Here is a 22,443-nt window from a genome sequence, read left to right on the forward strand (position 1 = left end):
ATCACGCCTCCTGCCCCTCCTCTCCCCAGCGTCAGAGGCCTCAGGCTCACCTCGCCGTCAATCAAACCCTGTCCCTTTTGCTTTTGGCAGTTGAGGGGCCGAATGGCCTCAGCAGACTCGGAGCAGGGGCTTCCGCACAGCACGCTCTCCTGAACAGCATCAAATTAATTGAACGACCCAAAGGTTTCTGGGGAAGAAATCTCCTCAGACGAACACCCCTCAGAGAGAGGAGGTTGCCCTTCGTTTGTGCACTGAAAGGGTGAATGCTTTTTCGCAATCCGTGTCCCCCTTCCTTCCTGCTCTCCTCCTGTCTGGTCTGTCAGGATCTCACTGTTCCAATAGCACCTCCGGGTGCTAAACCTCCCTGACCTTGTCCCTCTCATCCCAGCAACCTTTTCCTGAGCTCCTGAGTTATGTTATGTTCTTCCTTTCAAAGTAACTCAGCATATTGTGCATCAAGAGTGGGCCCCCCCCGCCCCCCCACTTATTTTTAAAATCATCGAGTAAGTGTGTGCTGCAGGAACTGATCAGATTAGACTAGCTTCCCTACAGTGCGGAAACAGGCCCTTCGGCCCAACAGGTCCACACCGACCCTCCGAAGAGTAACCCCGCCCAGTAGCCTCAGCCGAGCATCAGGAACGGGATTGACGTTTCCCGGGACCCCTCTTCGGAAGAGTCGTACTCAGCTCGAAACGTTAACCCTGGCATTTCTCTCTCTCTCTCTCTCGACGGATGATAGCAGACCCTGCCGGGATTCCCGCCCACCCCACTTTCGGGTCTTAGTTCCAGCCTTCAGCGTCAGGCTCACTCTGTCACTAGAGTTTCTTTATTCACGCTCCCCCTCCACCCCAAACAGGATCCATTTCCCGCCTATACAACCCGCTGCATCTGCAGACTAACTTCCTGAAGTTAATGGATGGTGAAAGCCGATGGGATCCATTCTGAGGGGGTGGGGGGTGAGTATTCCTTGCTTTTTTACACAGCTGTGGGAGGAGGGGCAGAGTTCGTGTGGATATTTATCGGAGATTCCCTACAGTGTGGAAACAGGCCCTTCGGCCCAACAAGTCCACACCGACCCTCCAACGTCTAACCCACACAGAACCATTTCCCCACCCATACGTTTGCCCTGACCAATCCACCCTAACCTGCACATCCCTGGACACTATGGGACAATTTAGCACGGCCAATCCACCCTAACCTGCACATCCCTGGACACTATGGGACAATTTAGCACGGCCAATCCACCCTAACCTGCACATCCCTGAGCACTGTGGGACAATTTAGCACGGCCAGTCCACCCTAACCTGTACATCCCTGGGCACGATGGGACAATTTAGCACGGCCAATCCACCCTAACCTGCACATCCCTGGGCACGATGGGACAATTTAGCACGGCCAATCCACCCTAACCTGCACATCCCTGGGCACTATGGGACAATTTAGCACGGCCAATCCACCCTAACCTGCACATCCCTGGGCACTATGGGACAATTTAGCACGGCCATTCCACCCTAACCTGCACATCCCTGGGCACTATGGGACAATTTAGCACGGCCAATCCACCCTAACCTGCACATCCCTGGGCACTATGGGACAATTTAGCACGGCCAATCCACCCTAACCTGCACATCCCTGGGCACTATGGGACAATGTAGCACGGCCAATCCACCCTAACCTGCACATCTTTGTGACTGTGAGAGCAAACCGGAGGAAACCCCACACAGACACAGGGAGAACGTGTAAACTCCACACAGACAGTTGCCTGAGGGTGGGATCGAACCCGGGTCCCTGGTGCCGTGAGGCAGCTGTTCTAACCACTGAGCCACCGCGCTGCCTTCAGGCTGAGATAGTGTTATTTCCTCAACTGATCAACAATCTAACAGGGAACATATGAATTCAGAGGAGGAGGCCATCTGCCCCATCTAGTCCCACCTGCCAGCACCCGGCCCATATCCCTCCAAACCCTTCCTATTCCTGTCCCCATCCAGATGCCTCTTAAATGTTGTCATTGTACCAGCCTCCACCACTTCCTCTGGCAGCTCATTCCATACACGCACCACCCTCTGTGTGAAAAGGTTGCCCCTCAGGTCTCTTTTATATCTTTCCCCTCTCACCCTCAACCTATGCCCCTCTAGTTCTGGACTCCCCCACCCCAGGGAAAATACTTTGCCTATTTACCCTATCCATGCCCCTCATGATTTTATAAACCTCTATAAGGTCACCCCTCAGCCTCCGATGCTCCAGGGAAAACAGCCCCAGCCTGTTCAGCCTCTCCCAGTAGCTCAAACCCTCCAACCCTGGTAACACCCTTATAAGTTGTTTTCTGAAGGGAAAGAATAAAAGGGAACCTGAGGGGTAACGTTTTTACCCAGAGGGGGGTACGCAGATGGAATGAGCTGCCAGAGGAAGTGGTTGGGGCGGGTACATTAACAACATTGAAAAGGCATCGGGACAAATCCATGGATAGGAAAGGGTTAGAAGGATATGGGCCAAGTGCAGGGACATGGGGTTAGAGTGGGCGGCCATTTTGGACCAGTTTGGGCTGAAGGACCTGTCGGACTCTGTAAGACTTTCCGTATTCTGTTCCATCCCAAAGTGTGCAGCTTTAACCTCGCTGCCTTGTGTTTGAGGGGAGGTTGATGAGCGAGTGGAAAGGGAGGAGAGGTGAATTGTCCTGGCGTACCGTTATTCCTTCAATCCGGAAGCCGAGGGTGGCGGTGGAGCTGATCGTCTCCCTCCACTGCATGTAGCGTACTTTTGTCACCCCCGCCTGCCTGTGCTCCTGCTCGGTCGGAGCCTGCGGGTCCACTTTGTTCATCTTCTGGTAGAGGTCCTTGCGGTAGGCACATTTCTGATGGTCCCTCATCATCTCCTCTTCCAGGTAGGTCCTGAGGACGGGCACACACACACAGACACACACACACACACACAGACACACAGACACACAGACACAGACACAGACACACAAAGAAACACACACAAACACACAGACACACACAAACACACACAGAGAAACACACACACAGAGACACAGAGAAACACACACACAAACACACACACAGACACAAACACATACAGACACAAACACACACACACACACAGAAACACAGAGAAACACACAGAGACACATACAGACAGAGACAGACACACACAGACAGAGACACACACACACAGACAGACACAGACACACACACAGACACACACACACAGACACACACAAACACACACACACACAGAGAAACACACACACACAGAGAAACACACACACAGAGACACAGAGAAACACACACACAAACAGACACAAACACATACAGACACAAACACACACACACAGAAACACAGAGAAACACACAGAGACACATACAGACAGAGACAGACACACACAGACAGAGACACATACAGACAGAGACAGACACACACAGACAGAGACACACACACAGACAGACACACACACACACAGACAGACACACACAGACACACACAGACACACACAGACACACAGACAGACACACAGACACACACAGAGAAACACACACACACAGAGAAACACACACAGAGAAACACACACAGAGAAACACACACAGAGAAACACACACAGACACAAACACACACAGAGAAACACACAGAGAAACACACAGAGAAACACACAGAGAAACACACAGAGAAACACACACACAGACACAAACACACACAGACACAAACACACACAGACACAAACACACACAGACACAAACACACACACAAACACACACAGGCACAGGCACAAACACACACAGAGACACACACACACACACACACAGAGACACACACACACAGAGACACATACAGACAGAGACACATACAGACAGAGACAGACACACACAGACAGAGACACACACACACAGTGACACGCACACACACAGACAGAGACACACACACAGTGACACGCACACACACAGACAGATGCATAGACACAGACGCACACACACACAGATACACACACATACATGCAGACACAGACACGTACACAGACAGACACACACAGAGGCAGGCACACATACACACACAGACATAGATTCACACATACACAGACATGCAGACACACATACAGATGCACACACACAGACAGACAGACACACAGACACACACACGCAGTGAGAGAAAGAATTGAAGAACTGTTACATCCTCAGGGTCCCTCCCCTCCGATCACAAAGCGCGGATGCTGTGGTCAATGGTCAACAAGATCTCCCGGGACAACGCCCCAAACTGTAAAATTTAAGTCAAGTTCATTCATTGAGGGATGAAATACCAGACCCTTACACGCCGCTCTCCCCACCCTCAGTTCCAACATCAGTTCCGGAACATTCCGCAACCATCTGAGAGGGAAGGCAATTCCTTTTTTTGTAAACATTTAGTCATGGTAAGGTCCAGCGTTTATTGTCCTGACCCTAATTGCCCAGAGGGCAGTTAAGAGCCAACCACATTGCCCAGACACGTGTGTAGGCCCAGACCAGGTAATGATGGGAGTTTCCTTCCCTTAAGGACATTTGTCTCCCTCTGAAAAAAAGAATCAATGATGGATTCATCATCCTTGGTCACTTCTTAATCCCAGATACTTATTGGATTTGAGTGCCACTATCTAGAATAGTGGGATTCGAACCTGGGTATCCAGAACTTCCCTAGATCTCCAGACCAGTGACAACACCCCTAGGCCATCGCCTGCCTGTGTTGTCAGAACCTACAAAAGCCTGAGGCCTATGTAGGGGTAGCTCACAATGCTCCGATTCCTGGGATTTTAAGGCCTGCACTTGGCACCCAGCCTCCCTAACCTTGGGAGGGATATTGGGGGGGGGGTAGCCTTCCATCTGATGAAAACACAGAGACCCTCAAGCAGCTTAAAGTTCAAAATCTCTCATGAGGGGACAGGGCTTGAGCAACGTACAGAATAGAGGGAGGGGCTGAAAGGCCACAGGTGAGCACTTTCTGAAGGGTCGCCATGGGAGACGGGGCAGCCATCTTGCATCCAGAAAGCTCCCCACCAACAACAATGTGATCGTGACCCGTGTCGGGTCAGATGTAGCTATGGAGAGCTCCTGCTCTCTCTCCCCCCAGCATTGGGCTGAGCTAGGCCGAGGCCTGGGGATTAACCTTCCCTCCGATATGTCAGGGGCGCATCACTGACCGAACTAGGCATCCCAGGCCCAGGGGTTTCATCCTGCACTTGGGGACAAAGTCGGGGGACTGGGGCGGGGGGGGGGGGGGCGGTTGGGAGGCAAAGATATTGGGAGAGGGTGGGGGGGGGGCGAGCTCAGAGCAATGGGACAGACATCACACACATGACCTGTGGAACAAGCTGGTGGCGGATGGAGAGGCCCTCAGTGGCTACTCCACTTCAGTCTCCACTCCATAATGAGCCCAGGCTGTTGGCACGGGGCGGGGTAACTCAGTTAGGAAATTGTCAATGGGAGATTGTGGACTTACTTGCTTTTCCACACAAACAGTTGCCTGGCGTTTGGCTGTCATGGGCCCACGTTCGAAACTTGTCTGGCTGACTGGCTTCCTCCTCTTCCTGTGGGAGAGGCTGCACTGCCGTTCAGTGGCCTCAAAATGGTCCTATGGGACAGGCCAGAAAAAGGGCTGAGTGGCCTCCTCCTGTTCCCATGGGACAGGCTGGAGAAGGGGCTGAACCGCCTCCTCCTGTTCCTGTGGGACAGGCTGGAGAAGGGGCTGAACGGCCTGCTCCTGTTCCCAGTGGGAATGCCTGTGTTGTGTGCTCTGTAACCTGTGCCAGTCATTCACAGCCCAGGCCCAGGCCCAGGCCCGGCCCCAGGCCCCAGGCCCAGGCCCCAGGCCCAGGCCCGGCCCCAGGCCCCAGGCCCCAGGCCCCAGGCCCCAGGCGCCCATGTGCGCACTCACCGGGTGCCCATTTTGCAGTCCATGATGCAGGGTGAGTGTAGCCCTGTGAGGAGGTCTTCCATCTGGATGAAGCGCTCGCTGTCCTTGTCCACCACCCCGTAATAGGCTGGCACGTAGGGCTTGAGGACATCACCCATCAGCTCCTGCAGGCACTCACTCTCAGTTACACTGAATTTCTTCAGGATGTGCCCGGCCTCGCTCAAACGGAAATGGCCTGGAGCAGGAAACCAGGAACGGTTGTTGGGGGGGGGGGGGGGGGGGGGGGGTGCAAAACATAGCCTTCAGGAAATGGCAGCAATAACGCAGCCTGCACTGTCGGAGGGTCAGTACCGAGGGAGTGCCACACTGTCGGAGGGTCAGTACCGAGGGAGTGCCGCACTGTCGGAGGGTCAGTACTGAGGGAGTGCCGCATTGTCGGAGGGTCAGTGCTGAGGGAGTGCCGCACTGTCGGAGGGTCAGTATTGAGGGAGTGCCACACTGTCGGAGGGTCAGTACTGAGGGAGTGCCGCTCTGTCGGAGGGTCAGTACTGAGGGAGTGCCGCATTGTCGGAGGGTCAGTGCTGAGGGAGTGCCGCACTGTCGGAGGGGCAGGACTGAGGGAGTGCCGCATTGTCGGAGGGTCAGTACTGAGGGAGTGCCGCACTGTCGGAGGGTCAGTACTGAGGGAGCGCCGCACTGTCGGAGGGTCAGTGCTGAGGGAGCGCCGCACTGTCGGAGGGGCAGGACTGAGGGAGTGCCGCATTGTCGGAGTGTCAGTACTGAGGGAGTGCCGCATTGTCGGAGGGTCAGTACTGAGGGAGTGCCGCACTGTCGGAGGGTCAGTACTGAGGGAGTGCCGCACTGTCGGAGGGTCAGTACTGAGGGAGTGCCGCACTGTCGGAGGGTCAGTACTGAGGGAGTGCCGCGCTGTCGGAGGGTCAGTACTGAGGGAGTGCCGCGCTGTCGGAGGGTCAGTACTGAGGGAGTGCCGCACTGTCGGAGGGTCAGTACTGAGGGAGTGCCGCACTGTCGGAGGGTCAGTACTGAGGGAGTGCCGCACTGTCGGAGGGTCAGTACTGAGGGAGGGCCGCACTGTCGGAGGGTCAGTACTGAGGGAGGGCCGCACTGTCGGAGGGTCAGTACTGAGGGAGTGCCGCACTGTCGGAGGGGCAGTGCTGAGGGAGTGCCGCACTGTCGGAGGGGCAGTGCTGAGGGAGTGCCGCACTGTCGGAGGGTCAGTGCTGAGGGAGTGCCGCACTGTCGGAGGGTCAGTACTGAGGGAGTGCTGCACTGTCGGAGGGTCAGTACTGAGGGAGTGCCGCGCTGTCGGAGGGTCAGTGCTGAGGGAGTGCCGCACTGTTGGAGGGTCAGTGCTGAGGGAGTGCCGCACTGTCGGAGGGTCAGTGCTGAGGGAGTGCCGCACTGTCGGAGGGTCAGTGCTGAGGGAGTGCCCCACTGTCGGAGGGTCAGGACTGAGGGAGTGCCGCACTGTCGGAGGGGCAGGACTGAGGGAGTGCCGCACTGTCGGAGGGTCAGTGCTGAGGGGGTGCCGCACCGTCGGACGGTCAGTACTGAGGGAGTGGGCACTGTCGGAGGGCCGCACTGTCGGAGGGGCAGTACAGAGGGAGTGCCGCACTGTCGGAGGGTCAGTACTGAGGGAGTGCCGCACTGTCGGAGGGGCAGGACTGAGGGAGTGCCGCACTGTCGGAGGGTCAGTGCTGAGGGGGTGCCGCACCGTCGGACGGTCAGTACTGAGGGAGTGGGCACTGTCGGAGGGGCAGGACTGAGGGAGTGCCGCACTGTCGGAGGGTCAGTGCTGAGGGGGTGCCGCACTGTCGGAGGGTCAGTGCTGAGGGGGTGCCGCACCGTCGGACGGTCAGTACTGAGGGAGTGGGCACTGTCGGAAGGCCGCACTGTCGGAGGGGCAGTACAGAGGGAGTGCCGCACTGTCAGAGGATCAGTGCTGAGGGAGTGCCGCACTGTCGGAGGGTCAGTGCTGAGGGAGTGGGCACTGTCGGAGGGTCAGTGCTGAGGGAGTGCCGCACTGTCGGAGGGTCAGTACTGAGGGAGTAGGCACTGTCGGAGGGTCAGTACTGAGGGAGTAGGCACTGTCGGAGGGGCAGTACTGAGTAAGTGCCGCACTGTCGGAGGGTCAGTACTGAGGGAGTGGGCACTGTCGGAAGGCCGCACTGTCGGAGGGGCAGTACAGAGGGAGTGCCGCACTGTCAGAGGATCAGTGCTGAGGGAGTGCCGCACTGTCGGAGGGTCAGTGCTGAGGGAGTGGGCACTGTCGGAGGGTCAGTGCTGAGGGAGTGCCGCACTGTCGGAGGGTCAGTACTGAGGGAGTAGGCACTGTCGGAGGGTCAGTACTGAGGGAGTAGGCACTGTCGGAGGGGCAGTACTGAGTAAGTGCCGCACTGTCGGAGGGTCAGTGCTGAGGGAGTGGGCACTGTCGGAGGGTCAGTGCTGAGGGAGCGCTGCACAGTCGGAGGATCAGTACTGAGGGAGTGCTGCACTGTCACAGGGTCAGTACTGAGGGAGTGCCACACTGTCGGAGGGTCAGTGCTGAGGGGGTGCCGCACCGTCGGAGGGGCAGTACTGAGGGAGTGGGCACTGTCAGAGGATCAGTGCTGAGGGAGTGCCGCATGTCAGAGGGTCAGTGCTGAGGGAGTGCCGCACTGTCGGTGGGTCAGTACTGAGGGAGTGCCGCACTGTCGGAGGGGCAGTACTGAGGGAGTTCCGCACTGTCGGAGGCGCAGTACTGAGGGAGTGCCACACTGTCAGAGGGTCAGTGCTGAGGGAGTGGGCACTGTCGGAGGGTCAGTGCTGAGGGAGCGCTGCACTGTTGGAGGGTCAGTGCTGAGGGAGTGCTGCACTGTCGGAGGGTCAGTGCTGAGGGAGTGCTGCACTGTCACAGGGTCAGTACTGAGGGAGCACCGCATTGTCAGAGGGTCAATCCTGAGGGAGTGTCGCACTGTCGGAGGGTCAGTAATGAGGGACTGGGCACTGTCAGAGGGTCAGTGCTGAGGGGGTGCCGCACCGTCGGACGGTCAGTACTGGGGGAGTGGGCACTGTCGGAGGGCCGCACTGTCGGAGGGGCAGTACAGAGGGAGCGCCGCACTGTCAGAGGGTCAGTGCTGAGGGAGCCCCGCACTGTCGGAGGGTCAGTGCTGAGGGAGCCCCGCACTGTCGGAGGGTCAGTACTGAGGGAGTGCCGCACTGTCGGAGGGTCAGTACTGAGGGAGTGGGCACTGTCGGAGGGTCAGTACTGAGGGCGTGCCGCACTGGCGGAGGGTCAGTACTGAGGGAGTGCCGCACCGTCGGAGGGGCAGTACTGAGGGAGTGGGCACTGTCGGAGGGTCAGTGCTGAGGGAGTGCCACACTGTCGGAGGGTCAGTACTGAGGGAGTGCCGCACTGTCGGAGGGTCAGTGCTGACAGAGTGCTGCACTGTCAGAGGGTCAGTGGTGAGGGAGTGCCGCACTGTCGGAGGGGCAGTACTGAGGGTGTGCCGCACCGTCGGAGGGTCAGTGCTGAGGGAGCCCCGCACTGTCGGACGGTCATTGCTGAGGGAGTGCCGCACCGTCGGAGGGTCAGTACTGAGGGAGCCCCGCACTGTCGGAGGGTCAGTACTGAGGGAGTGCCGCACTGTCGGAGGGTCAGTACTGAGGGTGTGCCGCACTGTCGGAGGGTCAGTACTGAGGGTGTGCCGCACTGTCGGAGGGTCAGTACTGAGGGAGTGCCGCACTGTCGGAGGGGCAGTACTGAGGGAGCGCCGCACTGGCGGAGGGTCAGTACTGAGGGAGCCCCGCACTGTCGGAGGGTCAATACTGAGGGAGTGCCGCACCGTCGGACGGTCAGTACTGAGGGAGTGGGCACTGTCGGAGGGTCAGTACTGAGGGAGTGGGCACTGTCGGAGGGTCAGTGCTGAGGGAGTGGGCACTGTCGGAGGGTCAGTGCTGAGGGGGTGCCGCACCGTCGGAGGGTCAGTACTGAGGGAGTGGGCACTGTCGGAGGGTCAGTGCTGAGGGAGTGGGCACTGTCGGAGGGGCAGTACTGAGTGAGTGCCGCACTGTCGGAGGGGCAGTACTGAGGGTGTGCCGCACTGTCGGAGGGTCAGTAATGAGGGACTGGGCACTATCGGAGGGTCAGTGCTGAGGGATTGCCGCACTGTCGGAGGGTCAGTACTGGGGGAGTGCCGCACTGTCGGAGGGTCAGTGCTGAGGGAGTGCCGCACTGTCGGAGGGGCAGTACTGAGAGAGTGCCGCACTGTCGGAGGGGCAGTACTGAGAGAGTGCCGCACTGTCGGAGGGTCAGTACTGAGGGAGTGCCGCACTGTCGGAGGGTCAGTACTGAGGGAGCGCCGCACAGTCGGAGGGTCAGTACTGAGGGAGTGCCGCACTGTCGGAGGGGCAGTACTGAGAGAGTGCCGCACTGTCGGAGGGGCAGTACTGAGAGAGTGCCGCACTGTCGGAGGGGCAGTACTGAGAGAGTGCCGCACTGTCGGAGGGTCAGTACTGAGGGAGTGCCGCACTGTCGGAGGGGCAGTACTGAGAGAGTGCCGCACTGTCGGAGGGTCAGTACTGAGAGAGTGCCGCACTGTCGGAGGGGCAGTACAGAGGGAGTGCCGCACTGTCGGAGGGGCAGTACAGAGGGAGTGCCGCACTGTCGGAGGGGCAGTACTGAGGGAGCCCCGCACTGTCGGATTGTCAGTGCTGAGGGGGTGCCGCACCGTCGGAGGGTCAGTGCTGAGGGGGTGCCGCACCGTCGGAGGGTCAGTACTGAGGGAGTGCCGCACTGTCAGAGGGTCAGTACTGAGGGAGTGCCGCACTGTCGGAGGGTCAGTGCTGAGGGAGTGCCGCACTGTCGGAGGGTCAGTACTGAGGGAGTGCCGCACTGTCGGAGGGTCAGTGCTGAGGGAGTGCCACACCGTCGGAGGGTCAGTGCTGAGGGAGAGCCGCACTGTCGGAGGGTCAGTACTGAGGGAGTGCCGCACTGTCAGAGGGTCAGTACTGAGGGAGTGCCGCACTGTCAGAGGGTCAGTACTGAGGGAGTGCCGCACTGTCGGAGGGTCAGTACTGAGGGAGTGCCGCACTGTCGGAGGGTCAGTACTGAGGGAGTGCCGCACTGTCAGCGTGTCAGTACTGAGGGAGTGCCGCACTGTCAGAGGGTCAGTACTGAGGGAGTGCCGCACTGTCAGAGGGTCAGTACTGAGGGAGTGCCGCACTGTCAGCGTGTCAGTACTGAGGGAGTGCCGCACTGTCGGAGGGTCAGTACTGAGGGAGTGCCGCACCGTCGGAGGGTCAGTACTGAGGGAGTGCCGCGCTGTCGGAGGGGCCGTACTGAGCGAGCGCCGCGCTGTCGGAGGGGCCGTACTGAGGGAGTGCCGCACTGTCGGAGGGTGAGTACTGAGGGAGTGCCGCACTGTCGGAGGGTCAGTGCTGAGGGAGTGGGCACTGTCGGAGGGTCAGTACTGAGGGAGTGCCGCACTGTCGGAGGGTCAGTACTGAGGGAGTGGGCACTGTCGGAGGGGCCGTACTGAGGGAGTGCCGCACTGTCGGAGGGTCAGTACTGAGCGAGCGCCGCACTGTCGGAGGGTCAGTACTGAGGGAGTGCCGCACTGTCGGAGGGTCAGTGCTGAGGGAGTGCCGCACTGTCGGAGGGTCAGTACTGAGGGAGAGCCGCACTGTCGGAGGGTCAGTACTGAGGGAGAGCCGCACTGTCGGAGGGTCAGTACTGAGGGAGTGCCGCACTGTCGGAGGGTCAGTACTGAGGGAGTGCCGCACTGTCGGAGGGTCAGTACTGAGGGAGTGCCGCACTGTCGGAGGGTCAGTACTGAGGGAGTGCCGCACTGTCGGAGGGTCAGTACTGAGGGAGTGGGCACTGTCGGAGGGTCAGTACTGATGGAGTGCCGCACTGTCGGAGGGTCAGTACTGAGGGAGTGCCGCACTGTCGGAGGGTCAGTACTGAGGGAGTGGGCACTGTCGGAGGGGCCGTACTGAGCGAGCGCCGCGCTGTCGGAGGGTCAGTACTGAGGGAGTGCCGCACTGTCGGAGGGTCAGTGCTGAGGGAGTGCCGCACCGTCGGAGGGTCAGTGCTGAGGGAGTGGGCACTGTCGGAGGGTCAGTACTGAGGGAGTGCCGCACTGTCGGAGGGTCAGTACTGAGGGAGTGCCGCACCGTCGGAGGGTCAGTGCTGAGGGAGTGGGCACTGTCGGAGGGTCAGTACTGAGGGAGTGCCGCACTGTCGGAGGGTCAGTACTGAGGGAGTGGGCACTGTCGGAGGGGCCGTACTGAGCGAGCGCCGCACTGTCGGAGGGTCAGTACTGAGGGAGTGCCGCACTGTCGGAGGGTCAGTGCTGAGGGAGTGCCGCACTGTCGGAGGGTCAGTACTGAGGGAGAGCCGCACTGTCGGAGGGTCAGTACTGAGGGAGTGCCGCACTGTCGGAGGGTCAGTACTGAGGGAGTGCCGCACTGTCGGAGGGTCAGTACTGAGGGAGTGCCGCACTGTCGGAGGGTCAGTACTGAGGGAGTGCCGCACTGTCGGAGGGTCAGTACTGAGGGAGTGCCGCACTGTCGGAGGGTCAGTACTGAGGGAGTGCCGCACTGTCAGTAGGTCAGTACTGAGGGAGTGCCGCACTGTCAGTAGGTCAGTACTGAGGGAGTGCCGCACTGTCGGAGGGTCAGTACTGAGGGAGAGCCGCACTGTCGGAGGGTCAGTACTGAGGGAGTGCCGCACTGTCGGAGGGTCAGTACTGAGGGAGCGCCGCACTGTCGGAGGGTCAGTGCTGAGGGAGCGTCACACACAGGGTGCATACGTCCAACATGGGAACACAGCACTTCATCCATGGCCGAGACACCGTCCCCCAAACCTTTTCCATGTAGTAAGGTACAACATGCAGTTCCCCCCTCCCCTTCGCGGATCAACCCCCTCCCCAAAGTGGTCCCAGATTCCTACCTTCGTGACCCGCCAGCTGGATCCAGGAGTTGGATCTTCGGTAGGTCCAGTGGACCATGGTGAAAAACGCCTTCCACGATTTCATCTGGAGGAGGAGGGGGGAGCCGAGGGGAGGGTGACACGGTGGTGGGAGAGGGTGAGTGGGGGTGTGGGGAGGCGAGGGGGCAGGAAAAGAGACAGTAAATCACTCTGAGGGTCGAGACACACCGCCCGCTCTCCTGACCCTACCACCCCACCCCTGGGGGTCAAAAAAGCCCCTTCACGCCTGACGGGTTACAAAGTGAGCTGTCGGTACACGGGGGTGGGTTTGGGTTTGGAATAAACCAGCTCCCCCTGCCATGCCAGCAGTGGGCACTGTGCGGGTGTGAGGGCAAGGGGGTGTCACGAATTCAGAGCAAGACACATCCGACAGGGACCCAGCGTCCCCTTGGGGTGGGTGAGGGTGTGCGGAGGGATGGGTGAGGGTGTATGGGGAGTGGGACTGGGGATGGGTGAGGGTGTATGGGGGGATGGGTGAGGGTGTATGGGGAGTGGGACTGGGGATGGGTGAGGGTGTATGGGGAGTGGGACCGGGAGGGGTGGGTGAGGGTGTAAGGGGAGTGGGATCGGGGGTGTGGGTGAGGATATACGGGGACTGGGACCGGGAGTGGGGGGTGAGGGTGTTCAGGGAGTGGGACCGGGGTGGGGGGGTGAGGGTGTTCAGGGAGTGGGACAGGGGATGGGGGGGTGGGTGAGGGTGTACAGGGAGTGGGACAGGGGATGGTGGGGGGGGGGTGAGGGTGTTCAGGGAGTGGGACCAGGGGGGTGGGTGAGGGTGTACAGGGAGTGGGACAGGGGATGGGGGGGTGGGTGAGGGTGTACGGGGAGTGGGACAGGGGATGGGGGGGTGGGTGAGGGTGTACGGGGAGTTGGACAGGGGATGGGGGGGGTGGGTGAGGGTGTACGGGGAGCGGGACAGGGGATGGGGGTGGTGGGTGAGGGTGTACGGGGAGTGGGACAGGGGATGGGGGGGGTGGGTGCGAATGTACAGGGAGTGGGACAGGGGATGGGGGGGGTGAGGGTGTACGGGGAGTGGGACAGGGGATGGGGGGGTGGGTGCGAGTGTACAGGGAGTGGGACAGGGGATGGGGGGGTGGGTGAGGGTGTACGGGGAGTGGGACAGGGGATGGGGGGGGTGGGTGCGAGTGTACAGGGAGTGGGACAGGGGATGGGGGGGTGGGTGAGGGTGTACGAGGAGTGGGACAGGGGATGGGGGGGGTGGGTGCGAGTGTACAGGGAGTGAGATGAGGGGTGGGGGGGTTCGGGGAGTGGGACCAGGGGGGTGGGTGAGGGTGTACGGGGAGTGGGACCGGGGGAGTGGGTGAGGGTGTACGGGGAGTGGGACCGTGGGGTGGGTGTAAACCAGGCCTCACATACATCCCCGGTCCCACTCCCCGTACACCCCCACACCCCTCAGGTCCCTTTTATAAACCTCTGTAAGGTCACCCCTCAACCACCAACCCTCCAGGGAAAAGCTGTAGATAGGACAGTGAAGGCAGCGTTTGGTATGCTTTCCTTTATTGGTCAGAGTATTGAGTACAGGAGTTGGGAGGTCATGTTGCGGCTGTACAGGACATTGGTTAGGCCACTGTTGGAATATTGCGTGCAATTCTGGTCTCCTTCCTATCGGAAAGATGTTGTGAAACTTGAAAGGGTTCAGAAAGGATTTACAAGGATGTTGCCAGGGTTGGAGGGTATGAGCTATAGGGAGAGGCTGAACAGGCTGGGGCTGTTTTCCCTGCAGCGTCGGAGGCTGAGGGGTGACCTTATAGAGGTTTACAAAATTATGAGAAGCATGGATAGGGTAAATAGGCAAAGTCTTTTCCCTGAGGCGAGGGGGGTGGATAGTGTAAGTAGACAAGGTCTTTTCTCCAGGGTAGGGGAGTCCAGAACTAGAGGGCATAGGTTAAAGGCGAGAGGGGAAAGATATAAAAGGGACTTGAGGCAAAACTGCAACCCCAAGGTCTCTTTGTTCGGCAACACACCCCAGGACCCCAACATCTGAAAAGAACTGAGATCCTGTGGGGGTGGGGAGCGATCCCGTGGGGGTGGGGAGCGATCCCCTGCCCAATATGTCTGGGCCATCCCTAGCTGCCCCTCGAACGGAGTTGGTCAGGGTACGGGCCCGGTTATGAGCCAGGCCCGGTTGCCGTGGGTCTGGGGTCACATGTAGGAGGAGGCCGAGGGAAGGGATTTCCGTCAACGAGACGCCGGACTTTCTTCATTCAGTTGACCACCTCCAACAGGTCACTGTCCCAACCAGAGTAAAGCTCAAATTCCACACTTTGTAAAGTGAATTTAAATCCCGACAGTGGGGGGAGGGGGTTTGGATTCGACCTGGGGCTCCTCTGCGTTGCTCATCCAGTCATGGCACCGCTGTCGGAACATTCAACCGGGGTTTGAGACCACGAAGAGCCTTTTATCGTCAAGAGGCGAGCGACGCTTTATGTGTTATCCCTCCAAGTCAGAACCCCTTGGGGGTCTTGGGTCTGATCCAATCCAACTCCATTCCAGACTATTTTAATCGCAAGTACTTTTGGCATAGCTCGGTCTTTATTTACATCGGATGAGGAAGTTTAAAGTCACAACGAGAAAGAAAGGCAGTCGTTTTTGCTAAACAAGGTAGGTATGTGCGTCTCAATTGGGTTGGTATCGGCACTTTTGGAATATTGCATGCAAATTCGGTCTCCCCGTTGGAAGAAGGATGTTGTGAAAGATTTACAAGGATGTTGTTGCCGGGGCTGGAGGGTTTGAGCTACAGGGAGAGGCTGAACAGGCCGGGGCTGTTTTCCCTGGAGCGTCGGAGGCTGAGGGGTGACCTTATAGAGGTTTATAAAATCATGAGGCGTATGGATAGGATAAATAGGCAAAGTCTTTTCCCCGGGGTGGGGGAAACTAGAGGGCATAGGTTTAGGGTGAGAGGGGAAAGATATAAAAGAGACCTAAGGGGCAACTTTTTCACACGGAGGGTGGTGCGTGTATGGAATGAGCTGCCAGAGGAAGTGGTGGAGGCTGGTACAATGACAACATTTAAAAGGCATCTGGATGGGGACATGAATAGGAAGGGTTTAGAGGGATATGGGCCAAGTGCTGGCAAATGGGACCAGATTAATTTAGGATATCTGGTCGGCATGGACAGGTTGGGCCGAAGCGTCTCTTTCCGTGCTGTTCATCTCTATGACTTTGAATGGGACTGGATTAATTGAGATATCGGGTTGGCATGGACAGATTGGGCCGAAGGGACTGTTTCCGTGCTGGATTATCTCGATGGCGGAGCGAGTGATAAACAGGAAGAGTCCGTGACTGACCCAATTGGAGCACAGGGCGGCTCTCTGACGTTGTCTTTCGATACAAAAGATCAGAGCATTCCTGGAGTGACCGGGAAGGAGTTCTGGGCAGAATTGTGGGGGGGTGGGGGGTGGGGGGTTGGGGGAAGTCAGTCAACGTTCTCGCAACGTTGAGGAACAGTTCAGGCTGACGAGAGAGGAGCGAGTTCCGTGGCTCACAAGGGTGTAAACATGAGGCCTGTCAGGAGTGGGATTGGCAAATACTCTGAGACGGAAGGAAACATAGAAAACAGAAGCGGGAGGAGGCCATTCGGCCCCTTCTCCGCCATCCAATGGGATCATGGCTGACCGTCCGACTCAGTCCCCCCCCCCCCGTTCCCCGCTGTCTCCCTTCAGCCCCGAGAACTCGATCCAACTCCTTCCTCAAAACATTCGATGTTTCGGCCCCTACCCCTCTCTATGTGACAGAGAATCCCACAGGCACCCCCCCCCCGCAATCTCTGGGGGAAGACATTACTCCCCATCTCAGTCTGAAATGGCTCCCACCCCCGTCATCCTTAGACTATGACGCCTCCCACCACCCCCCCCCCACCCCAATTCTGGGCTTCCTGAGTCATCGGGAGCATCCTTGATCCTGTCTGGTCCTGTTGGGATTTTATTGCTTTCTCCGAGATGTCCTTCCTCGGTCTTCTCAAACCCCCCTCCCAGTGAGTACAGATCGAACCGATCCAGTCTCTCCTCATACTATCCCAGACATCTCCGGAGTGTTTGAAGGGGCTCCTGTTTGGCAGTGGTAGTGTCCTTGCCTTTAGGTCAGAAGGTGCCTGGGTTCAATGCCCACTGGGCAACAAGCCACTCAGCCCACCTAAACCACACTGATTCACCGATAAGCACTCACAACCTCATCCCTGAAACCCTGCATTTCCCATGGCCAATCCACCCTAACCTGCACACCTTTGGACTGTGGGAGGAAAATGGAGCACCCGGAGGAAACCCCACGCAGACAGTCGCCCGAGGATGGGATTGAACCTGGGTCCCTGCCGCTGTGAGGCTGCAGTGCTAACCACTGATGAGTTCAAACTTATGTGAGAGAATGTGAGCATTAGAGTGAGTGCGTGTGTGTGTGACAGTGTGTGTGTGTAACTGAGAGTGAGTGCGTGTGTGTGTGTGAATAAGAGTGCGTGTGCATGTGCGCATCAGTGTGAGACTGTGTATCTGTGTGTGAGAGAGTGTCAGTGTGAGACTGTGTATCTGTGTGTGAGAGAGTGTCAGTGTGAGACTGTGTATCTGTGTGTGTGAGAGAGTGTCAGTGTGAGACTGTGTATCTGTGTGTGTGAGAGAGTGTCAGTGTGAGACTGTGTATCTGTGTGTGAGAGTGTCAGTGTGAGACTGTGTATCTGTGTGTGAGAGAGTGTCAGTGTGAGACTGTGTATCTGTGTGTGTGAGAGAGTGTCAGTGTGAGACTGTGTATCTGTGTGTGAGAGTGTCAGTGTGAGACTGTGTATCTGTGTGTGTGAGAGAGTGTCAGTATGAGACTGTGTATCTGTGTGTGTGAGAGAGTGTCAGTATGAGACTGTGTATCTGTGTGTGTGAGAGAGTGTCAGTGTGAGACTGTGTATCTGTGTGTGTGAGAGAGTGTCAGTGTGAGACTGTGTATCTGTGTGTGTGAGAGAGTGTCAGTGTGAGACTGTGTATCTGTGTGTGTGAGAGTGTGTCAGTGTGAGACTGTGTATCTGTGTGTGTGAGAGTGTGTCAGTGTGAGACTGTGTATCTGTGTGTGAGAGTCAGTGTGAGACTGTGTATCTGTGTGTGAGAGAGTGTCAGTGTGAGACTGTGTATCTGTGTGTGTGAGAGTGTGTCAGTGTGAGACTGTGTATCTGTGTGTGTGAGAGTGTGTCAGTGTGAGACTGTGTATCTGTGTGTGTGAGAGTGTGTCAGTGTGAGACTGTGTATCTGTGTGTGTGAGAGTGTGTCAGTGTGAGACTGTGTATCTGTGTGTGTGAGAGTGTGTCAGTGTGAGACTGTGTATCTGTGTGTGTGAGAGTGTGTCAGTGTGAGACTGTGTATCTGTGTGTGTGAGAGTGTGTCAGTGTGAGACTGTGTATCTGTGTGTGTGAGAGTGTGTCAGTGTGAGACTGTGTATCTGTGTGTGTGTGAGAGTGTCATTGTGAGACTGTGTATCTGTGTGTGTGAGAGTGTGTCAGTGTGAGACTGTGTATCTGTGTGTGAGAGAGAGTGTCAGTGTGAGACTGTGTATCTGTGTGTGTGAGAGTGTGTCAGTGTGAGACTGTGTATCTGTGTGTGAGAGAGTGTCAGTGTGAGACTGTGTATCTGTGTGTGAGAGAGTGTCAGTGTGAGACTGTGTATCTGTGTGTGAGAGAGTGTCAGTGTGAGACTGTATCTGTGTGTGTGAGAGTGTGTCAGTGTGAGACTGTGTATCTGTGTGTGAGAGAGAGTGTCAGTGTGAGACTGTGTATCTGTGTGTGTGAGAGAGTGTCAGTGTGAGACTGTGTATCTGTGTGTGAGAGAGTGTCAGTGTGAGACTGTGTATCTGTGTGTGTGAGAGAGTGTCAGTGTGAGACTGTGTATCTGTGTGTGTGAGAGTGTGTCAGTGTGAGACTGTGTATCTGTGTGTGTGAGAGTGTGTCAGTGTGAGACTGTGTATCTGTGTGTGAGAGAGTGTCAGTGTGAGACTGTGTATCTGTGTGTGAGAGAGTGTCAGTATGAGACTGTGTATCTGTGTGAGAGAGAGTGTCAGTGTGAGACTGTGTATCTGTGTGTGAGAGAGTGTCAGTGTGAGACTGTGTATCTGTGTGTGAGAGTGTGTCAGTGTGAGACTGTGTATCTGTGTGTGTGAGAGAGTGTCAGTGTGAGACTGTGTATCTGTGTGTGAGAGAGAGTGTCAGTGTGAGACTGTGTATTTGTGTGTGTGAGTGTCAGTGTGAGACTGTGTATCTGTGTGAGAGAGAGTGTCAGTGTGAGACTGTGTATCTGTGTGTGAGAGAGTGTCAGTGTGAGACTGTGTATCTGTGTGTGAGAGAGTGTCAGTGTGAGACTGTGTATCTGTGTGTGTGAGAGAGTGTCAGTGTGAGACTGTGTATCTGTGTGTGAGAGAGTGTGTCAGTGTGAGACTGTGTATCTGTGTGTGTGAGAGTGTGTCAGTGTGAGACTGTGTATCTGTGTGTGAGAGAGTGTCAGTGTGAGACTGTGTATCTGTGTGTGAGAGAGTGTCAGTGTGAGACTGTGTATCTGTGTGTGTGAGAGAGTGTCAGTGTGAGACTGTGTATCTGTGTGTGAGAGAGAGTGTCAGTGTGAGACTGTGTATCTGTGTGTGAGAGAGTGTCAGTGTGAGACTGTGTATCTGTGTGTGAGAGAGTGTCAGTGTGAGACTGTGTATCTGTGTGTGTGAGAGAGTGTCAGTGTGAGACTGTGTATCTGTGTGTGTGAGAGAGTGTCAGTGTGAGACTGTGTATCTGTGTGTGAGAGAGTGTCAGTGTGAGACTGTGTATCTGTGTGTGTGAGAGAGTGTCAGTGTGAGACTGTGTATCTGTGTGTGTGAGAGAGTGTCAGTGTGAGACTGTGTATCTGTGTGTGAGAGAGTGTCAGTGTGAGACTGTGTATCTGTGTGTGTGAGAGAGTGTCAGTGTGAGACTGTGTATCTGTGTGTGTGAGAGTGTGTCAGTGTGAGACTGTGTATCTGTGTGCGTGAGAGTGTGTCAGTGTGAGACTGTGTATCTGTGTGTGAGAGAGTGTCAGTGTGAGACTGTGTATCTGTGTGTGAGAGAGTGTCAGTGTGAGACTGTGTATCTGTGTGTGAGAGTGTCAGTGTGAGACTGTATCTGTGTGTGTGAGAGAGTGTCAGTGTGAGACTGTGTATCTGTGTGTGTGAGAGAGTGTCAGTGTGAGACTGTATCTGTGTGTGTGAGAGAGTGTCAGTGTGAGACTGTGTATCTGTGTGTGTGAGAGAGTGTCAGTGTGAGACTGTGTATCTGTGTGTGTGAGAGAGTGTCAGTGTGAGACTGTGTATCTGTGTGTGTGAGAGTGTGTCAGTGTGAGACTGTGTATCTGTGTGTGAGAGAGTGTCAGTGTGAGACTGTGTATCTGTGTGTGTGAGAGAGTGTCAGTGTGAGACTGTGTATCTGTGTGTGAGAGAGTGTCAGTGTGAGACTGTGTATCTGTGTGTGTGAGAGTGTCAGTGTGAGACTGTGTATCTGTGTGTGTGAGAGAGTGTCAGTGTGAGACTGTGTATCTGTGTGTGAGAGTGTCAGTGTGAGACTGTATATCTGTGTGTGAGAGAGAGAGTGTCAGTGTGAGACTGTGTATCTGTGTGTGTGAGTGTCAGTGTGAGACTGTGTATCTGTGTGTGAGAGAGTGTCAGTGTGAGACTGTGAATCTGTGTGTGTTTGAGAGTGTCAGTGTGAGACTGTATATGTGTGTGTGTCAGTGTGACACTGTATATGTGTGTCAGTGTGAGACTGTGTATCTGTGTGTGTGAGAGAGTGTCAGTGTAAGACTGTGTATTTGTGTGTGTGAGTGTCAGTGTGAGACTGTGTATCTGTGTGTCTGAGAGTGTCAGTGTGAGACTGTGTTTCTGTGTGTGAGAGAGTGTCAGTGTGAGACTGTGTATCTGTGTGTGTGAGAGAGTGTCAGTGTGAGACTGTGTATCTGTGTGTGAGAGGGTCAGTGTGAGACTGTGTATCTGTGTGTGAGAGAGTGTCAGTGTGAGACTGTGTATCTGTGTGTGAGAGAGAGTGTCAGTGTGAGACTGTGTATCTGTGTGTGTGAGAGAGTGTCAGTGTGAGACTGTGTATCTGTGTGTGTGAGAGAGTGTCAGTGTGAGACTGTGTATCTGTGTGTGAGAGAGTGTCAGTGTGAGACTGTGTATCTGTGTGTGAGAGAGTGTCAGTGTGAGACTGTGTATCTGTGTGTGTGAGAGAGTGTCAGTGTGAGACTATGTATCTGTGTGTGAGAGAGTGTCAGTGTGAGACTGTGTATCTGTGTGTGTTTGAGAGTGTCAGTGTGAGACTGTATATGTGTGTGTGTCAGTGTGACACTGTATATGTGTGTGTGTCAGTGTGACACTGTATATGTGTGTCAGTGTGAGACTGTGTGTGTCAGTGTGAGACTGTGTATCTGTGTGTCTGAGAGTGTCAGTGTGAGACTGTGTAAGTGTGTGTGTCAGTGTGAGACTGTGTATCTGTGTGTCTGAGAGTGTCAGTGTGAGACTGTGTATGTGTGTGTGTCAGTGTGAGACTGTGTATCTGTGTGTCTGAGTGTCAGTGTGAGACTGTGTATGTGAGTATGAGAGTGTCAGTGTGAGACTGTGTATCTGTGTGTGTGTGAGACTGTGTATCTGTGTGTCTGAGAGTGTCAGTGTGAGACTGTGTATGTGTGTGTGTCAGTGTGAGACTGTGTATCTGTGTGTCTGAGAGTGTCAGTGTGAGACTGTGTATGTGTGTGTGTCAGTGTGAGACTGTGTATCTGTGTGTCTGAGTGTCAGTGTGAGACTGTGTATGTGAGTATGAGAGTGTCAGTGTGAGACTGTGTATCTGTGTGTATCTGTGTAACCCCCTTCACCCCCTCCCTATCGCTGTAACCCCCTCCATCCCCGACACACACTCCCCATCTCTGTAACCCCCTCCATCTCCTACACCCCCTCCCCATCTCTGTAACCCCCTCCATCTCCTACACCCCCTCCCCATCTCTGTAACTCCCTCCGGCCTCTACACCCCCTTCCTATCTCTGTATCCCCCTCCATCCCCTACCTATCTCTGTAACCCCCTCCAGCCCCAACATCCCCTCTCTACCTCTGGAACCCCCTCCATCCCTCTGTAACTCCCTCTGGCCCCCACTCCCCCTCCCTATCTCTGTAACCCCCTCCATTCCCTACACCCCCTCCCTATCTCTGTAACCCCCTCCCTATCTCTGTCACCCCCTCCAGCCCCTACACCCCCCTCCCTATCTCTGTAACTCCCTCCAGCCCCTAGACCCCCTCCCTATCTCTGTATTCCCCTCCATCCCCTACCTATCTCTGTAACCCCCTCCATCCCTCTGTAACTCCCTCTGGCCCCCACTCCCCCTCCCCGTCCCTATCTCTGTAACCCCCTCCGGCCCCTACACCCCCTCCCTATCTCTGTCACCCCCTCCAGCCCCTACACCCCCCTCCCTATCTCTGTAACTCCCTCCAGCCCCTACACCCCCTCCCTATCTCTGTATCCCCCTCCATCCCCTACCTATCTCTGTAACCCCCTCCATCCCTCTGTAACTCCCTCTGGCCCCCACTCCCCC

General features: G+C 56.3%; 1 protein-coding gene across 2 annotated transcripts in view; it reads right to left on the minus strand.

Moving 5' to 3' along the window:
- LOC122547734 (inositol-trisphosphate 3-kinase B-like) overlaps positions 1–22,443 on the minus strand; it is a 46,225-nt gene that overhangs the window by 9,970 nt on the left and 13,812 nt on the right. For both annotated transcript variants that reach the window (XM_087983728.1, XM_087983727.1), the window contains exons 2-4: positions 12,830–12,914; positions 5,896–6,109; positions 2,684–2,888 (exon numbers count right to left, since the gene is read on the minus strand). In XM_087983728.1, coding sequence (XP_087839854.1) covers positions 2,684–2,888; positions 5,896–6,109; positions 12,830–12,914 — 504 coding nt within the window. The remainder of the gene's footprint in view (positions 1–2,683; positions 2,889–5,895; positions 6,110–12,829; positions 12,915–22,443) is intronic.

Source organism: Chiloscyllium plagiosum, unplaced genomic scaffold (assembly GCF_037043375.1).
Source record: "Chiloscyllium plagiosum isolate Xiang-an unplaced genomic scaffold, Cpla_swu_hap1 HiC_scaffold_46, whole genome shotgun sequence".
Classification (NCBI taxonomy): domain Eukaryota; kingdom Metazoa; phylum Chordata; class Chondrichthyes; order Orectolobiformes; family Hemiscylliidae; genus Chiloscyllium; species Chiloscyllium plagiosum.